Below are 20,579 nucleotides of genomic sequence, written 5' to 3' on the forward strand. Positions count from 1 at the left end.
GATGAGATTTAGCCCTCTGGGTCTGTCCCAGGGACATGACAAAGGAGATAGAAGCCACCATCAACTTTGTTAGAGAAATTGTGGGAGAGTGCCAGCAAGAGGTTAGTAAAGGACGCAGAAGTTGTTGGTGCATGTGACTTACATTGCACTCCGGAAATGTTTTGTTACTTACTGCTCGGAAGCAGACTATAGGAAGAAAGGAAAAAAAAAAAAAAAGGAAAGAAGAAAAGAAATACTGCTTACTATCATCACAGTGAATTTTAAAATATTTCCACCTATCAGTCTTTAAAATGACTTTCTTCCCCCTGAAATGCATAAGTCTGTTAAATACCTGTATGGAAATAATACTTTTAATAAAGTTAATGACTATCAGAAAATTATGATTTTGATGTTCCACTCAGCTACTACTGATTTGAAACAATAAAAACAATAAATAATTAAAGAACTACTGCATGTGGAAAAAGCACCTTATTGCCCCCCCTGACCTCTCTGCCCTTGATTGAGACAACATTTGCATTTGGCTTACTGAATAAGTTTTGTTTTTCTGATAAATATTTGGTTTGTTTGGGGAAAAAAAAAAAAAAAAGACAAAAAAAAAAAAGCATCAGGTTAATTGTGGTTAATAGTTAGCCAAACACTGACAGGTAAGTAAACAGAGCTTTACAAACAAGGTATACAGAAGGCACTACTGGGTGTTTTATGAGGTATATGAAGCTGATGTATCAGGTACAACTTATAGAGCCACAGTGACAGAAATGACTATCTGGGTTGTTCTGTTCTTTTTTTTAAATCATATTTGCCCTTTAAAATTAACTTGGATTTAAAAGGCTAGCTTTCCTTACTTCTCTGTAAAGGATGTGAGCATCAAAAAGTTGTATTGATTAAGAAGGAAATGAATCAGAGGTTAATTCCACAGTAAATTTTGCCACCATGAAATGTGTTACACAGTACTGGAGGCACACAGGATGTCTGGGTGTACAATAAATGTTACGTGGCCAGGACAGTATCTATATGAAAGTAATTCTTGATGGAATTTCGGTGACTTTAAATCCTCATTGTGAGAAATGTGTTAACTCTAGTTTTCCCAACACTTCCCAGTCACAGCATAGTTGGGTCAAATTCCTATTTTAATTTAGGAGTAATACATATTTCATTAAAAACACAGACACAACAATTTACTATATCATCAAGCAATCATAATTCTAAATGTCTACACAATAAAATGAGGTCCCCACATTTTCAAGGACTAAAAAAAGCAACACTGCCATAGAACCATTATTCAGCTTTTGAGACCATGCAGAGCTTTTGTAAGTGTTTCAAAGGAGAGGAAAAATCAAAGGTGATAAAGTAAATGGAAAATTAGTCAAAAGGCTCAATTGCATTACCAAAGATCAGTCCTACCAGGCAGTTTTTCTTGTTGAGGTGGCTGTTGTTTTTTGTTGTTGTTGTTGTTTGTTTTATTTTAGGGAGATAATTACTTGGACTTCAGTAACTCCAGTAAATTAATACAACAGTGGAAGTTACTATTTATCTTGAAGGAGGTGAAGTTTAGCATAAAAGTTTAAACTTGGATAAATAGCAGGTTAAAGAGGACACAACAGATTGTATCAGGAGAGGTTTAGAAATAGGTTTCTACTAGATATCCTTAAGAATTGTTCTTGGGACATGTCTAATTATCTTCATTAAGGATCTTGGCATAGGACATAAGTTTGTTCCACTGAGGTTTCACAATGGAGAGCTGAGATATTGAGAAGGAAGAGAGTCTGGGTAGAATTTAAGTAGAACTGGAGGATGCTAAGAAGTTGGACAGAAGTGAGATAAAATTGTACATACTAAGTCCGCTTTAAGCAGGAGGGAAAATAAGTTTGAAAAAATAGATAAGGATCCACTGTGCAGAAGATACCATTAGGGATAAAGCATTAATATCAATTGCAATGGACTGCTAAGTCCTCTCCAGGAATACTGTCCACACTTCTGGTCCCTCACTTAAAGGAAGATGAATGTTAACTGGAAGGGATATAATAAGAGGAAAACAAGGGAAAATACACTATTTTCTGAGAGAGGGCTAAAGAAGTCTGGCTAGTTGAATAAATTGAATGAATCTGCAACTCGAAATAAGCATTGGAAAAGAAAATACCAGACCAGGGAGAAAGCTATTTTAACACAAAGGACATTGTGCAATTTATACAATTTATACTGTATATTTACAGTATGGTTTGACTTAATACTTGTTTGTCGTAAGGCCTGCATGATGGTAGGTGACCTCTTCCTCTATCTTCAGCACTTTGCATAATCTCCCTGCCACGGTCAGATTTGCCCTTTCTGGAGGGGAAATACCTCGTTAGCTGCTCATGACCAGTTAGAGTACACGTTCACTAAGGCACCCTTTGCTAATGTAATGTGGTTAGAGGAAGTGTCAATTTTTAAAATGCCTTGTGACTGAATCACTTTGAGAAATACCTTTGAGTCTTCAGGAATATTTGTAAGATTGTGAAATCTAAGTATTTCCTGCAATTAAAAGGCACCGAACCTCTCAGAAAACATATGTTATATGTCAAAGACATACCATAATCTTACACTGTAACTTTGACCTTTTAGCCCTCTTGAGCAAGAGATTCCCAGGCTATTAAATTGTCTTTATTGCTGTCATATATTTGCAGCATGTCTTCAGTAGTAAATATCTCATCTCTTAACAAAACTAAAGAAAATTATGTGTTTTTCTCAAAAAAAATCTATTTTCTTTTTTTGTAATCAAGACAGAAGCATGACCCTAGAGGAAAAAAACTGACTGAGGAATTCATGCTTTGCTTTGAAGTATGATATCGTATTATAGAAGATAAAGTATGTTTTAAAATCACTGATAAATATACTGACTCCTTTTATTTCTGTATGTACAGTCACATACGAGTGCTAAGAAATAACTATTGCACTTTCTAACTCAGGCATTTGTCTTAGAAGAACATAAAAAAAAGTAACTGTGATATTCCATTCCTCCCACCCTTTGCCCTTTCAAGCAACTGTTGAACAAGGAAAGAAGCTTTTCATGTCATAGCAAGGAAATAGCTACAGTGTCTGGGTTATGTGATGATAAACTCCAGTGGAAACTGAGACAGCCTTGGGTTTTGCTCACAGCCGTGTATATGTTAGTATCACATATAGCTATAAAATATATGGAGTCTGTGTTCTTCTGTCTGAAACTGTTTCAGAACACTTTCTAGCACGTTGTGCCTTCAGCATCAGGATTTTCATTTTACACTTAGAGCCATGTTTATGCATCTGATCTGGAACTTTAACTGCTCAATATAAATTAGAGCTGATGACATATATTCACTAAAAATAAGAAAAGAAGAAATGACAGCAGCTCTGTGGAGAGACTCATGAATGCGTAGATGACTGGGAGTGTTTGCTTCTTAAGGGGTCTGTGCATTAGCACTTGAGGCTTCATGGGAAACCAGGAGTGCTGCTTTCCTGCACACAGGGTTTCCTATTGCATGAGCTGCTTGTCTCCCAAAACCAGGCTGTTGGGTGCTGTCAGGGAAGTAAGATTTTGCACATTTGGAATATTTTTGCTTCTTTATGTGGGTCAGGACATGAAGCTTCATGTTAGGAGATGGAGGCAGGATTAGAATATAGTTACTGCAGTATTCCCTTTTTGGCACTGGGTTATTAGGGTTAGACAGAAACTGTTTTCCCCTTAAGAACAGCAGTCTTGCTTAAGAGGAAAAAAAAAAAACAACAAACACAAACAAGTAAATATATATATATAAAAATCTCACATTATGTATTTATACATACATATATATATATATATATATATGTGTGTGTCTATAAATAAATGTCACAATAAATGTTGTGTCTTCTGCAGGATGCAAGGTCTGAATCCTGTATTGTGAAGCTGTCAGCCATATATCAAATTTCCTAGGACAAAAGAGTGCAAATAGGCTGCTCACCTATTGCCGATTCCCACTCTTGCAAACTGAAGTCACCTTCCCTCTGCAGTCTGTTCATGCATATGCTTCCTTAATAACAAAATACACTAAAGATCATTTAGCAAAGATTAAGAGCCAAGCAATGCCTTTTTGACAATAAAACATGCTTTCTCTCTGGCCAACTGCACTCCACAGGAGCAGAGGCACAGTGGTGGGAGCGGCACTGTCAGAGTGCATCAGTGGTAGCTGGTATATTCTCTTACTCTATGAAATTAGAATTTAAACTTGTCTTCTAAGCCAAAGAATTGTGAGTTTAGTCTCCCTTTTAAGAAAGACTTGCATACGCAAGGAAGCCACATAAACATACACTATATAAAATATATATTATATCTGTATGTATGCATGTATGCTATGTGGGGGGCAGAGCAGGGAGGCAGTAGGAAGGAGTTGCTTTAAAGGAGTTCATGGTACTTTTGGTGTGGGATTATGCATACCAGTGGTTTCCAGCCTTGCTCAGTATGCAGGCACCTTCAGTATTTTTAGGGGAGATGGGGCATAGACCTGTGACTGGTGAGTGTAAACTCTCTTTCCTTATTTACCTTTCATGGACATGAAAATAGACCAGGGATTCCCAGAGAGATGCAGAGCACAGGTTGAAAGTCACTGGTGCGTATGATAAGTGGTGAGGAAGCACTTTAAGTGGTGACTTGGAATGTATGAGATGATAATACACTTTTAAAATAACAATAACAGAGACCTAGTAACATCCCTCTGCTAAAACACAAACAAAAAAGTAAGTTTCTAGTGCTATGTTTGAGATGCATGAATTTATTCATTGCTTTTGAAATCCCATTCCCTTTTTGTAAGTTTCAGTTCTGTGGTATAGATCCCCAAAGATCTGGGTAAGATTGCTTCCTTCTGAGAATGCGAGCTCAGTCTTTTAGGTTTTGGACAGCTGGTATCTTGCTGTGTCCCAGTATCCTGCAGCATGTCAGTCACATCATGTGAGCTGCAGTTCCACAGGTTGTGGAGCTCCTCTGGGCCACTGTCAGCTTCAATGCATGGAGGAAAAAGCAACACCCTAAAATCCACAATGGATTTACTGTTAGAGCTACGTTTTCCATTCTGGGCTGTGTTAGTAGCATGTTTTTGGAATAGATAAACATAGATGGAGCTTCTTCCCCTGAGGATAAATAGTATTGGCGTTTATTGGAGGAGTCCAACAAAGTATAGCAGAAGCTTTCCATAGACTACTTTGAGACTTTTAGTGGAAACTTATTTTGGCGAAGCTCTGAAAGTATTCAATAACTTTTGTTATGAGATCCAAAAGCTAAAATACAAAATCCTTCTTTTAGGGGCAGCCTCGTAAAAGCAAACCCAGTGACAGCAGAGACGTGTCCCATAGTTGTATAACGTACTCAGATCACAAGCTAGATTTTCCCATGGGCTTTCTCAACTCAACTTTCTCAACTGTACAAGAACATTTGGGGGAGATTTTAAGCTGAGTGAGGATATAATGCATCCACCAGCAGCTGTTTTATGTCCATTCTAAGCCCATCATTCTTTTTTTTTTTTTTTTTTTTTTACCACTACTATTTTTAAGGCTCCATTGCCTTCTGCTTAATAATGAGGAGACAACTTCAAGGTAGTGAGACTAAGTGAAGTCATTCTGAAGTGAAACAGCCTCTTAAAATGGCCTAATGCAGCATTGATACCAACACTGTAATTTGGTGTTTGGGGCAAACATTGTGCTCTCATTACTTCAGGAAGTTCCTTTTGTGAAGGCATTGCAGGTTTGGAAACTTTATTTTTCAGTGGCATATCTTCCATCCTTGCTTGGGTAACGCTGATCCATCTTAAAGAGAAAATTATCAAAAGCCAGTTCTGATTTCTGAAGTCCACCTCCCACTCGTGTGAAGTATGGTTTGCATGCAGATCTCCTATTCCTACTTTGCAAAATCCCCTAAATGCTTTGTCATTTAGGTTTTGTAATGCAGACCTTTATTTCTCACTTTGGGAAGTGGGATGTTTTGCTCTATTTTTAGGAGACAGGCCATGCAGTACCGTGTAGCACCATATTCTCACATTCAGCACTACAAAGTACTTTATTTCCTAATCCGTGGAAGAAATAGCTGGCTTTGTTTAGAATGGGTATTTGTTTCCAAGTTTGTGTAGGGGTGAATGCCAGGGCAAGTGAAAAACAGAATATTTCTCATGAGAAGAAGCACTTCTTGATAAAAGAAAACTAAACTGAGAGGATTTGGGTGAAAAGCACATGTGTATTGAAGCTGGTGATACAATTCCCACTGATTTCAGCAAGACCACCATTTCTCTCCAGCTTTTCTGGAGAAGCTGACAAGACTGGGAAGCAAACAGACCTGATTTGCTTCTTGCCTTTGCTAATGTTAGTCAGGAATGACACAGACACCCGTCATTACTCCGGAGGAGCTCCAGGATTAATTACGGCTGAGCCTGCACTGGAGCTCGTCTGTGGGGTGTGAGGTGACCTCTGAAGCTCCTGCTGTGTTTCTAATCTTTCTATTTTCCGGTTTCCATCTCTTCATTTGCAGCTCCCTCCTCACTGTTCTCCTCCCACTTGCTCAAATAACTTTGAAATCTGTTCACTGGTTGTAAAGAGGCATTTGCTTCGGCTCCTGTAATGTACCGGGGGTCCCGTCTGCATCTCTACAGCACAAAGCCGCTCTGTTCTCGGCACTGGTAGCATCTCATTGCTTGCAGCTAGGTGATTTAATGCTGGGCTCACAAGGGCTGCTCCAGTCCTCCCATGAAAGGGTAGATACTGGAAGACTGGCAAAAGCATCAAAGGCGGCCAAGCAGACCTACAGCTTTAAAAACTTGCTAGGTGTCATTTTGCCAAGATAAGGTGGCTCTGGTTTTAGTAAGACTTATCAGAAGTTACTTAATGCAGGGAGCAGCTCTGCAATGGGGTGGGAGAGTTCATAGTGTGATGTGTCTATTTGCTCAGAAGGCAACTGTTTTGCAATTTTGGAAACTTTCTGAGATGCAGTGGCCAAAGACAGATCCCTCGGAAGTTAATGTTGCATCATGGAAAAATGAAATTTCTTCTTCTTTTTTTTTTTTTTTTTTTTTTTTTTTTTTTTAACAGTCATTCATAAGTGCCTACCATACATAATTTTTTTTCTTGTATTTTAACACTCAGTAAAAGTCCTTATATGCTTCTAGTGTGCAAATCCTTAGAACAGTGGATTTCAAAAATTAGTGCCTGCCTTTACTCTCTTCACAGCTTGCTACCCCAGTGATTCTTTTTTTCTTTGAACTGCCACACAAGAGGCAGTCTGGGAAAAAATGTAGCACCTCCACACAGTGTGCCAGAAACATGCCAAAACGTGATTTTTTAGTTATCCTTATAAAGCAACTTCTCAGAACAAAGCGTCAGAGGCAAGGAGATGCTGGGTCCATCCTCCTGCCACAGTGCACGCTGGTGGTGTTCCCTGCTCCTCACACAGCAGCTCCCCTCTGTTTTCCTCTAGACCATCTCTAGAAAAGAAAAACAAAACAAAACAAACATACAAAGCACACATACAAAGCAAAAAACCTCCAGCCATCCAAATACCTGAGTGCAATCTTTTGAAGAGCAAACGTCTCAGGAACGGCGCAGCAGGTGGGAGCAGGAGTGAATTAGATCAGGTTTACAGTGAAGATTTCATGTCTCTACACGCGTTTTGCTGCACTAGTAAAAAGTTTATTTTTTTTTCCCCTCAAGACATCTTTGGCACAGATAAGCACAGTGCAACTGACTTCTACTGATAACATTTTTTACACTCTGTGCTGTAACTTACATTGTAGCTAATGTAACGGCTTTCCATATAAAAGGGGACATTTACTCCCTTTTCATTGAACTGATGCAGCAGTTTCTTTCTGGCATTTTTTTTTTCTCTATGGCATTTATGTAAGGGTGATTTTATTTTTTTATTTTATTTTTTTAATCTTTATCTGCATGTTGTCAACTGAATTTTCATATTTGCAAGTAGCTTTTTATGTGCGTGTTTTAGAAAAGTGCATGGGGTTTTGCCTACCTGACTGTGTGGAAATGGTCCATGAGAAACACAAAAGCAACATTGTTCTTCAAACCATGGGGACAGGCAAGTTGCAGAATCAAATTTAGCAGCTGCATCTGGCCCCTTAATGGTTGGAGACCACTCACATCTAAGCAGCATCTAAACAAATTCTGCTTATATTTGAATTAATAATTTGACCCCAAAAAATGGTACTAGATGATGTATCTACTTTTGACGTATCTGCATTTTAATCCTTTTCAAAAAAGAAAATAATTCCATTGACCCATTTGTTAATGTTTATTTTATTAGTGTTTTCAAAGACAAAAGATAAATAAGGGTCCTCAAAAGTCTGCCGCGGTTTTATAGCCTTTTGTACATATGGCCCTCAGAATACTTCACGTAGGAGCTGCAATGTTTCTCTTATAAAGATGGAGAGAAAGAAGCAGAGAGAAGTGGGAGGACTATTTTGGCAAGGTCAGAGAGAAATAAAACCCATGTCTGTGCCCTATTCTACAACCCATCAAAACAAAAGATTAACTACATCGTCTCATTTTCTGTGACCTTGGCAAATGTGCATTATGAAGGCAGAGCTCTGAGAGCATTAGCAGAGGTTTATCTAGTATAACATTGTACTTCTGGAGTTCAGATTGCAGAGTTTCTGGGCTCAGTACTAAGCCACTGATCAGTTTCTTTGCTGAAGAGGGTGAAGGAGTGTGTGGAAGGCTGGATGTGCTTGAGCTCAGGCTGCATGGCAGAGGCTAAGCATGCAAATCAAGAGATGGAGAGGGAAATTTTTCAGTGTGAACAGCCTGTAACGTATGGTACCGTGCATTTCAAGTATATTTTAAAATGTTCAAACTTGTTTACATTTCTTTACAGAACTGAAATCTGGCATTAAATGCGGCTGAGATTCTGTCTTGCTAAATAAGGCCAACTCTAAAAGCAGTGCACTTGCTGTAACATGCAACATTTATAGTAGCAACGACCAAATTCAATGTTTTTTCTTCCCAGACTTTTGAAGATAAATTGGTCTCCATCTTCAAAACTTACCCAGGTGCTGTTAAATCACTTTGTGGCTTTTTAGCTTTGCTTTCAAAACTTAATTGTAGTTCTCCTCCTTCCAGAAAAAAAAAAAAAAGGCGGTAAGACTATTTACCTCATTTATTGAATTTCACACAGTTAAATTAAGTGAAATAAGAGCTTGATTCAGATCCCATTGATTTCAAGAGTAGTCTCTCCACTGACTTTTAGTCAGGGTTTAACCAAAGATCAGAAGATGATCCAGAGCTCATTTACATTTAATATGCTCTTCAACCATTCCTTTTAAACTTAAATATTATTGTAGGCTTTTGAAACCCGGCAGCATGTATTAACTTGCTTGTGTGTCAACATGTACAAATATCCAAATTTCTGCTGGAAGCCCTAATGTAAGCGTTAACTATAACATTCATTCCCATGGATACAACCTTTTAAAGTTACCAGCTTTTACTTGTTCTTTTTAGTTGTTTGACAGAGCCTGCTCATTATGTTAGTACAGATAACTTAACAGTACCTTTTCTGTTTGAAGCAGCAAACATTGTTTATCTTGCTCCTGTCTTGTTTTAGTCTCACTCCAGGAGGCAATCTCATTCCTAAGAGACAAGATATCTCCCAGGGACTTTTGGGGCATAAAACCCTCTTTCTGTAACTTTCCTGTTTGAATCTGTGTGAGACTGGGATTTGCAAAGTTACTTCCTTTAGAGCAGCTTCAGTGCAAGCATCGTGCATTGAAGCAGCTACACAGGCCCAGAGGCTTGATCCAACATATGCTGTGGTTGCTGGCAGCACTTGCCATGGCTTCAGTGGGCAGATTTGTGCATGGAAGTGGTTATCATGGAGGGTGGGCATGCATGGTTCAAGGCGGAGAGCAACACTTGCATGGTTGCTGTTCTCCAGATCTATTACAGTCTCTAGAGATGTCAGTCTAGTAGCCTTGGAGAGTTACATATGTGCGCATATATATATATATATATGTGCTTGTGTGTGTGTGTATATATATATACTTATTGGTTAAAAATTGAGAATGTGTTGCATTTGTAATAGCAAACTTTTAGTCTTCTACTTGGAATCAGTTGTGATGGGTTTCTCATACCCTTCATGAGGCTGTGTATGAGTGCTCACATAGAATTTAAGTCTCAAGGGATTCAGAAGTACATCTGTGAGCACCACAGCTTGTTTCAACATAAGACTTGATTTAATATAAATCAAGGAAAACATGCAATTTCTTTTCATTGGAAAGCAAAAATGAAAATAAGCAATTGCAGTGTCCTAAGAAACCCCACATGCTAAAATGTTCACAGCATCATTTCATGCTTTTAAATCCTGTTTCTGAAGTTTTAACTCATTTTGAAACTATTTTAAACAATCCAGTGCTGATGTAACTAGAAACCGGTCCCACATTTTCATGGGCACACATCTTCTGTCTCTTTTTATTGTGCTATAAAATCCTGCTGTTTCGTAGACATTGCCAGAACAAATGACAACAAAGACTGCATTTTCTCAGATCACAGGGTACAAGCTCATGTATCTGTCATCCTCTTGTTTTCCCCAAAATCCTGGTGTAGATCTTGAGAGGCCACGCCCATGCCATGCACGTCTCCCAGGATTAAAGGCTTGTTGAGCCATGTTAGAGGTCTCCTGTCTCCTTGCTGCTTCTCTCTGCACAGCCTTTTTACAACCCTTGCAGCACTACGGTAATACAAAATGAAGCGTGGATGCTGAGAACAGTTGCAGTTCTCTGAGACGTCTACCAAGGCTGAACTTTGCATGGGTGGTGCTGCACAACAGCCCTTCCCTGCTCCATGGATCTGGAAGTACTTCCACCCAGTGTTACCAGATACACTGCCAGCACTGCCTTTCCCCCGATTTCCTCCACAGCTGTTTCCAAAGTTGTTATACTCTTTGTGGCGCTTGGTGTTGCTTCGCCATGCTGTATGTACACTGTGAGACGTGCAAGCTGCGGCTGGCGTGTTTCAACTTGAAGAGTTTTGTGCCTTCGAGCATGCACGTTCAATTGCACTGCTCTGCATAGGGAACCGCAGGCCTAAAACCAGCAAGCTATAACACGAACTCATCGCTTTTCACATCACGTTCTGGATAGATTTGTAGGGCCAGGCTCATCACCATGCTCCACAGAGCTCACACAGAGAAACTTCAGGGGGTGGGGTCTTAAAATCTAACATTGATTTTAAATAATGCATGAAGTGTGGCCTGAGTTTCTGCAAAGGGGGTTGGGGCAGGGAGAGAAACTGTGTGTTTTTCTGTACAAAATTAATAACTGGTGGGTATAAACCATATAAACTGTTTGTAATCATTTGTGTGTATATGTGTTTGCACAGTTGTCAATAAATATGAAGCTTCCTTATTATTATGTGTTGCTCACTAACAAATTATAGGAACAGCTCGTTTGTTGGGTTAACTGGTGATGGCACTTGTAATAGACCAAAAGCCTTTATTTTCCCCTCCATGCACAAGCCAAGTCTTGGGCAGACAGGACAGCACAGCTCACCAGCCTGGGGAACCCACCTTGGAGAAGGGTTGAAGCCAGGATGGGCCTTCCCGCTACTGCTGGAAGATGCTTTGCTAGAACAGGAGAGCCCTCTAGTGCAGAGGCTGCTGCTGCCGGCGTGCCAGGGCATGGCTGGCAATCAATGCCGGCTGCAGGTCTCCCCCTGCTCCGTATTTTGCCGCTGATGCATCCAGTGTCTGTGGCTTTCTGTTGCATCAAGCCATGTGCCGGTCACCTGTTATTATCCCAAAGTCCTTCTCAGGGAGGTTACATGCCTTGTCCCTATTTTCAATCTACTACGTGTTCTGCAGGCTTTGATGTGAGACCTTGCCTTTGGCTATATTTCAAATAAATGTTGTTCAGAGAGCTCATTTTCCTAAATTATACAAATCAGCCTGCGCAGGTCACCTGTCTCTCTTTATTGTTTAGAACCCCAAAGATGTTTGTGTCATCTTCAGACATTGTCAGCAGTGATTTCGTACAGACCCCTGACAATCCCATCTGAAGAAAACTGATCTGAAACCAAGTACCTTTCAGGACCCTGATAGAAACACCTCCTCAAAAAAATGTGATCTATTATTCACATTATTGAATTTGAGCTTTTTACAGAAACACTTGTTTTTGTGCTTTATCCCTCCTGCAATGGCATTGTAAGGCATTTGGAGGGGAAAGTTTGGACTCTGGACTAGCCTACTGTGTAAATTTAGTTGCTCCAAATTTGCACCAGTTTCAGTGGGAGAAGAATCTAATCCAACATCCAGTTCTCACTGAAGCCGGAGGAAAGACTGATTTCAGCACATCCTGATCTTGCTTTAAGCTGTAGATGGTGAATTAAATGATGACAACAGAGAAGAAAAACAAAAATATCAGCAAGTAGTATTGGGCAGGGGGGTGGGGGAGAGAACACCTAGGGAATTCATAAGGCAGAATCCCTTATTGTCAGAAATGCTCCGATTTTGAAGAGGTCTTCATTCAGGAGCAAGCTGGTTTTTGTATTATTTATTCTTTCAGGTGAAGACACCAGCAACCAGGCCAACTGGCTGTAGAACTGCCTCTGTCCCTACAATTTAGGAATGTGGCTTTTACCATCGAAGGGCAGGTTTTGACTCCTAACAGGAGCAGGGGAAACTTAAACTTAGATTTAGCTGGAAAAGTTACTGTCATCAAGTAAATACAAATAAGAAACCATCTGGGAAAGCTTTCCGTTAGGGCATATTCTTTTTCTTCACTATGGCATTTGTTTTGGGTCACTTTTGCAATTAGTTTCCATCTAAGTATTTTTAAGACCTCTTGTCATTGTTTTTTTCCCAGTGTGTCTAAAAATCTGGATTAATCTCAGTAGTTGCATTACTCTAAACCACACTTCTGGGCAGGGACTTAGAACAGCCACACAGGGCTGTTTTTCACGATGTTTCAAATTAACATATTTGAATATGTGCAAAAATTATTATCTTTTGTGGCAACTTTTCCAGTGCCCAAATGCTGATGACATTAAGCTGAAACTGGTCTTTTTAGGTGTTGCATGCATTTGTAACCACTCTTCTCAAGGGAAAACATCTGCCAGCACTTGAGAACTATTTGTACTCCTCGCTTGTTTTCTAGCCTTTCCTTTCCTTTCCTTTCCTTTCCTTTCCTTTCCTTTCCTTTCCTTTCCTTTCCTTTCCTTTCCTTTCCTTTCCTTTCCTTTCCTTTCCTTTCCTTTCCTTTCCTTTCCTTTCCTTTCCTTTCCTTTCCTTTCCTTTCCTTTCCTTTCCTTTCCTTTCCTTTCCTTTCCTTTCCTTTCCTTTCCTTTCCTTTCCTTTCCTTTCCTTTCCTTTCCTTTCCTTTCCTTTCCTTTCCTTTCCTTTTTGTAACTTCCCACAGCATGTTACAGCAGCTTTGTTTTTCTTTTTGCATCATGTGGACTTTCCTCCCTCTTGAACTTCTTACTCAATATGCAAAATACACTCAAAACCTGGTAATACAGAAATTTTTCCACCACATCTCTCTCTAGTGTTGAGGAACTAGCTAATAAGTGAAGTGCTACTATTTAAATTGCTAATCACATATAACAAAATGTCATTTTATTTTTGAACTTCTGACATTTCACCCCTGTTTTCTTTACAGAAAACATTCTGTGGTTCTATCAGAAATTGTTATTCATCGTGGCAGATGTTCTCTCTGCTCTAGTGCTGCCTCATAATCTGAAATGCCACTATCTTGATTGTTTGATAGTGCTAGCTACACTTCCCTGGTTTCCATGGCAGGCCAGAGGGCTTTTGTGGCTCCCAGGGAGGAGCGTGGATATGCAGGGCATGGCCAGGATCCCCCGTGGCTTGTGCAGGGCTGACTGGGATGGTTTGAGGGCAGGTTTTTGGGACAGTTTACAGTGAACACAGCTGTACACATAACTGGATACCCCACAGCTCCCTCACAAGCTCCTTCCAGGGCTGTGGAGGTGCAGGTGTTGAGGTGAATTGGTGGCAGGCAGCTCTGATGTTGGGAGACCAAAAGCCATTCTCTCTTCTGGCCTTCAGAGGCATCTGTGCATCAGGAGCAAATGCTCTCGCAGGTACTGCTCTTAAAAAAATGCCAAAATAAATAAAAAATGAACTTACCACAAGCAAGAAGAGATGAAAATTTATAAATGTGCTTGCAGAATAACCAGAGAATCTCTTCTTTGTGGGTTTTGCACTATTATCAGTAATGGCTGGAAAACGTGTGGGTAAGGTATATAAATGTGTTATGCCAGGTAGTATAGAGCCATAGGTGATGTCTGAAGCATGGAAATGGACTTGGGTGTCTCGGAAATTGCCTTGTTATTATTTTGATATGTATGTCAGAGCAGCGTGGGGGGGATAGCACAGGCAAAACATGGACAGAGACAGATGATGATTTGGGGATTGGTGGTAATTTTGTTTCAAAGCATTCTCCAGGGTTTTGTAAACTCTGGGACAAATATGCGTGACAGGATTGGTACTTCAGTAATCAGAGATTTTCTGGGGATAAGATCAAAACAGATTTCACAGGGCAATTGCTGCAAGGACCAGTTTGGTTAATATGAGTTAGAATGGATTTGGGACAATATAGTTGCTTAGCATTATAATGGGATGGGTGCATTCTTTTACCCCTAAAATCTCTTGTGGAGAAACGTAATTTAGGAAATGCTTTGGTTTCACCCCAGTTCTTAGCACAGCAGTGTGCTCAGCAGAAACCAGCAACCTTCCCCACAGTTTTAAACAATGAAAAGGCAGAGGGCTGCAGAGGTTGAACTAGGTTGCATCACCTAGGAATGCTACTTCACAGCCCAGTTGGGGATCCAGAAGGGGATCAAGCATTTCTTTTAGGCTATCTGTTGAGGTAATACTGTAACTGATTCTACACCAACATTACTCAGGTATTTAGGAAGCACAACAGGTGCTAAGAGCAACACCCCGTGGAAATGAAATGCTGCGCTGTGGTGGGTCGCACTGCTGCCCCACAGGGTGAGCCTGCAAGCATTTGGGACAGCCCTGCTCCCTGTGCTGCTGCAGACAGTGGGAAGAATACTCATTGTCAAAAATTTCCACATGGCTGTATTTTTCTTAAATTAACACAACAGATAAGAGCAAAGTTTGCATCCTACAGAGATCATCCCATGCTGATGTTCAGTTCTGGATCTTAGCTTTCTGTTGGCTGGGGACAATCACACCATGAATTTTGATCAGGAAACTTTTTTTTTTTCTTTCTTCTTTTTTCTTCCACACTCCCTTTTATCTAAAATGTACTGGAGCCATGTCTAACTGCCCACATGGGGCATATATTATGTGAGATATACTACCACAGTACCCAGCGGTACCATGGAAGAATCCATTCCCACCACTGACTTTCCCACCACAGTCACAGAAAACTGCAGAGTGCTGGTTCTGTTACCCATTAAAACAAAAGTATGTAATGAATGCAACTGGCATCAAAATCAGTGGAGAGCAAATACATAAAGCTTAACAGAGTTTAAATCATAATATGATTTGTCCATCCACTCATGAATGCATGCCCTGCTTTAAACTCTGCAGAGACAGGCCAGTGCTGCACTGTGTGTGACAGAGTACTTCTATTGCTTGTGTGGCCAGAGTAGAGGCAGCTTGGCATAGGCCAGAGAAGATGACCTGCTATTATTACCTGAAATATGTAATCTCAGTCTACATTGCCTACTTCTGAAGATTACACTACAATTTGGTGTTGTTGTTTTTTTCCCCCTCTGGCCAGAATGGTGTTCATGCTAGTATTATTTCCAGATAATTATAGCATGTATCTTCTTAGAACACAGTTTTCATAAGCAAACAAATTGCAGAAATAGTATTATTCATCATATATAAGCATGCCATTTTCTTTTCTTTCAAAACCTTTTATTTGGAAAATTATTCAATACCTTTGCCTGAGTTCAGTAACAGTGCTCTATGGGTCTAGTTTGTTTTGTTTGATTTTGGTTCTATTTGCTCAGCATATCGTGCTTATGACCCAGGTTCTCATTTGGTAAATATTGCTGTAACTGAGTTCACTTTTTTGATGTACTTAAATCTTTTTGCAGCAAATAAGGACTTGACCCTCTATCTCTCTGAGCAAATAAAACATTGTGTGTTAGGGGGGGAGCTGCTCTAGGGTGGTCAGAAAGCTCCTGGCCATATAATGTTGAGACCTTAACAGAAGCAACCTATTTACTTTTGATCTTAAGAAATGTTATTCCTACATCTTCTGTTTACTGCATAAAGGACATGATGTGCCTGATGGGAGGGTATGTGTTTTGGCATGTGGCTTAAGACACCTTTGGTAGAAAGCCATCAAAGCTGACTTTACTCACAGGAAAAGGGAAGAAAGGTCCTGGTGGACTGACCCAAAGCCTTGTCAGAGCTTGTTACGTCTGGGTTTTCCTCTGCAGCTTCACACACTGGTGAGCTTCTTCTGGCTACCTGGTCCTTCCTCTCATTGTCAGGGCTGTTTCTAATATAGGAGTTCATGGTGCACCACAGTGACCCAAATGGATAAGTTTTCTTGAGCTAAAAATACATTCTGTCCAGATCTGTTTATTGTTCTGCATTGTTTGGAGTTTGGATCAGCTCTTTGGCATGGTTCACTGAGCAGCCCCATGAGAGAGGGAGAAGGAGAAGCATGTGTGCAACCATGCCCTCAGCCTGCTGCATCAGCCCCAAGTTAGAAAGCAGTGAAAAAGAGTATGTTTATCAGGATGGCTGACCCAAGTTCAGAGTGCCAGCACTTCTGTGATCCTAAGGGAAGCAGATCTGAGTGCATGCTGTTTCTCCTGGAGCTCATTTCTGTGGCCTGGCTTTTCTGGCTGCACAGTCCAGCTGGTGCCAGAGCTGCACAGAGTTGAAGGTAGGCATGAGTGGTCTCAAGGACAAAGCCAGGGCTCCAGGGCTCCTCCTTCTGCCTATCCTTGGGTTCAAGCTGTAACATAAAAACTGCAGCTTCTGCACAGAACCTGTCGAGCTTTGTGCTCTATCCCTGATCCATGTTTTCACCTTGGAGGATAATACCGCTCAAAATCCCAGAAGACCTCTGGGAGGACTCTTTGACTTTTCCAGCCAGTGCAAAGCCTCTTCACCGCCATCCCCAACAGCAATGCCTTTTCCAGGGCAGACCTGTATGTGACAAGGTTTCTAACGTTCTGCCTTCAAAATGTGGCCACTCCACAAAATAAGACCCCTCCTGTGACTCTGGTTGATAATTAGTGGTCGTAATACTCAGGAGTATAAATGCAGATTTTAAGCATGAACACTCTGGAGCAGTTAACTTGGAAAATGGAGCAGAAAATCCTGCTTAAGAATTTCTCATCCATTACAGAAATTTGAGACAGATATAAAAGGGTCATTTTCTACACTTGATGCTCATGTAGTAACAAGCGACTTAAATGGTGTAATTCACAGTCCTTGTTAAACTGTCCCCATTTACTAACAGTTGCCACTCTGATCCTGAGTGCTGCGATGTTTATGTAGATATATGAAGAGAAATAATGGAACAATGTGAGTGAATGGCCTGTTTCAAACATGGATGAAGAAAATTTCATATGTTGTCAGTGTGGTTCTGTAATGGTGATGACTGCATTGAGAAGTAATACATGTTCAGTCACTGGTTTTGACATGTGGTTTTATCACTGCTTATTAAGTTACTTTTCCTACTAATGAAACATCAGTTGTTTGGTAGATCTTCAACAGGTGTTTTCCCTCTTGAACTTATTTCCAGCTTTGTCAAGTGTCTTTGTTATTTGCTTTATAGTACCCCACACAATGGTGTTATAGTTTGTGACTGGTGCTTCTAGGAATTATGATTCTATAAAAGTATCACTTCGTTATTTTTTTTCCAAGTTAAAAGAATGCAGTTATTTCAGTGTGTTATGGAAAGCTACGAGGTCAGGCTAGGGATGTGTTATAGTAATGGTGAGATGAAGGACTACTTTGGCTCCCACTGAAGAACAAAGTTGGGTTGAAGTTTTCTACCTGGAAAGTATTGTGAAGTCTTCTATAACATTGTTTTATGTATTATTCTTCTTTTTTCCTTATTGCATAGCATGGAGATGTTTTAATATAAGTCTTTATCCTGTACTTATTCTTGCTTTCCTTCATGGAGCTTTCTTCTTTGTTCCACAGTATGTCAAGGGACAAATAACAAGCTGACCCAGCTGGGGCATGTGGAAGACCATTTCACCAGCCTTCAGAGGATGTACAACAACTGTGAGGTGGTCTTGAGTAACCTGGAGATTACCTACGTGGAGCACAATCGTGATCTCTCTTTCCTGAAGGTTAGTGGTTTTGGCCAATGCGATCTTTCCTGCTAAAGGAATCTTACTGCATTTTTTAAGTGCAATGGATCAGTTAACTATAAAATGCTGTGGTGATCCAAAAACATAGTTAGTTATTGTCAGAGAAATCACAGATTACAATTTCAGCATGTATGTAGGCTGCAAGTTGGGCTCAAATATACAAAATCAGGTACTTTGAGAAATAGCTTTTCAAGCACTGCCCCCCAAACTGTGTTGGCTGCCATGCAGATGGGTTTCTTTGTATTTATAAATACTTTTGTGTGCTTACTCGTTGTCTTACTGTGAGAGGGCAAAAGCCTTTGTTGTACAGTTGGGCAAAGCAAATCATGCAGGGAGTGGCAACCCTCTGATGGCAGATTTTGAAACGTGGAAGCTGTTACCCTTCCCTCCAGGCTGTGACCCCCTTCCCTGCCATGGTGGTGAGTGCCTCACGGTCTACCAGTGCCAGCATCCCAAGCAGGCAGGCAGCTGCGGCCTGCACCAGCTGCGTTTTTGTGTGACCTTTGAGGTAATCCTCTGCACTTAACGCACAGGCTACTCCCATCGCAACATTTGTTCTGGGTACAACTGCATGAGCTACAGCAGTAAGACGGGAGGGGAGCAGACAGGATGGATGTCAAAATGCAGCTGGAGCATGAGGAGGAGTGCCCTGTCACGGGCACCCCTGGGATCACCCACCAGCAGACACCAGACAAGGAGTTCCCCCTTGTCCCCTTTTGTTCCCCCACTGCCAGGATGCCAGCAACATTTTCGCACCTTAAGTTATATTTTTTAAAAGAAGGTGTTTTAAATGCATTACTTTTGGCATTTCTGGTTATCAGATTAGGAGATTTACAAAGAAAGAAGCAGGAAGGGGAAGATACCTTTTTGACATGACAAATGTATATCTGGTACCAAGAGCTCTTGTATGGTAGATCTGAATGTGCAGGTCAGCACTCTGAGTTCAGAAGACTAATCTTTTTACATGAGCTTTCCTCAATAAAGAAATGAAAAAGAAAAACAAAACAAAACAAAAAAAAGCTTTAGTGTAATAAGAAAGAACATCAGAAAAGCAATGTTTCAGACATATGGGTTATAAATCCAACAGTACTGCTTTTTTTCTTTCCAAGAACAACTTGAACATGTAGCTCAGTGTCCCCAAAAACATAAAAGGTCTCCTGAAAAACCACTTGTAGACTTCATAGAGGAGAAGAATATCCTAAGAAATAGTCTGAGGATTTTTCATTTACAATGATTTTCATATGAGACAGAAATGCACACATTTCATAGTACAAGACAGGCATTAACCTACATCCTAGGTTAGTGCCTCTCTTGTTTTTTTGTCTTGCAATTGCCTATTACTTGAAAGAGATGGTCACCTGATCTTCCCCTCTGCTGAGCATTGGAGCATTGGTTAGGGAAGGAGCACAGAAGAGAGAGAGTAAAAGCCTCAATCAAGTCTTTGCTACAAATGGTTGGAGGTTGGGCAAGTATTCAGGGGAAGAATCATACGCAGTTGGCATATCATATGTGCTTGCCCAGTTCTCCTGCATCCCCTAGGCATCCCTGCTTGCCCTCGCTTGGAGACAGGATACAGGTAAGCAGACCCTTTGGAGTGACCCTCTGGCAGCTGCTCTTAGAGTCAATCAAATCAATCAAATACAGAATACAAGCATGAAGTCAGGTCTTCTCAACTCCCTTTTCCACATAGTCCCTTCTTGTTCTATGATATATTTATTTATTTAATGAGATTAAGTGCTTTATTGTTCATTAAAACTAAAAGATGGTGGATTGGAGAAGTGAGGGAAGGAAAGCAACTTTGTCAAGGGGAGTAACGCTGGCTTGTAGAAAACTTTTATGGATTAAGCTCCTTGTTTCTTCTGTTGTTCTTTCAGACCATACAGGAGGTTGCAGGCTATGTGCTCATCGCGCTTAACATGGTGGATGTCATTCCCCTTGAAAACCTCCAGATTATCCGAGGCAATGTGCTTTACGACAATTCTTTTGCCCTGGCAGTTTTATCCAACTACCACATGAATAAAACCCAGGGACTTCGAGAGCTACCGATGAAACGGCTATCAGGTGAGATGACTGCAAGAGGTGGAGGCACCCACAAAGTTAACTTCAGCCATACAGTTATTGGTATCAAGATCTAACCAAAGATCTTCTCCCAGTCAGTGCTTTAAAAACTGCATGTAGTTTCTCAGTTTCCTACTTGCTTTCCTTCTACCCAGCCATTTTCAAAAGATAAAGAAAATTCCTAGTTTTCCAATACAAAAAGATCCAGAAAG

At 40.4% G+C, this 20,579-nt stretch overlaps 1 protein-coding gene across 2 annotated transcripts in view; it reads left to right on the forward strand.

Moving 5' to 3' along the window:
- The window catches only part of EGFR (epidermal growth factor receptor), a 159,511-nt gene that overhangs the window by 91,945 nt on the left and 46,987 nt on the right, over window positions 1–20,579 (forward strand). For both annotated transcript variants that reach the window (XM_068674841.1, XM_068674840.1), the window contains exons 2-3: window positions 18,137–18,288; window positions 20,184–20,370. In XM_068674841.1, coding sequence (XP_068530942.1) covers window positions 18,137–18,288; window positions 20,184–20,370 — 339 coding nt within the window. The remainder of the gene's footprint in view (window positions 1–18,136; window positions 18,289–20,183; window positions 20,371–20,579) is intronic.

This window comes from Anas acuta, chromosome 2, assembly GCF_963932015.1.
Source record: "Anas acuta chromosome 2, bAnaAcu1.1, whole genome shotgun sequence".
Lineage (NCBI taxonomy): Eukaryota > Metazoa > Chordata > Aves > Anseriformes > Anatidae > Anas > Anas acuta.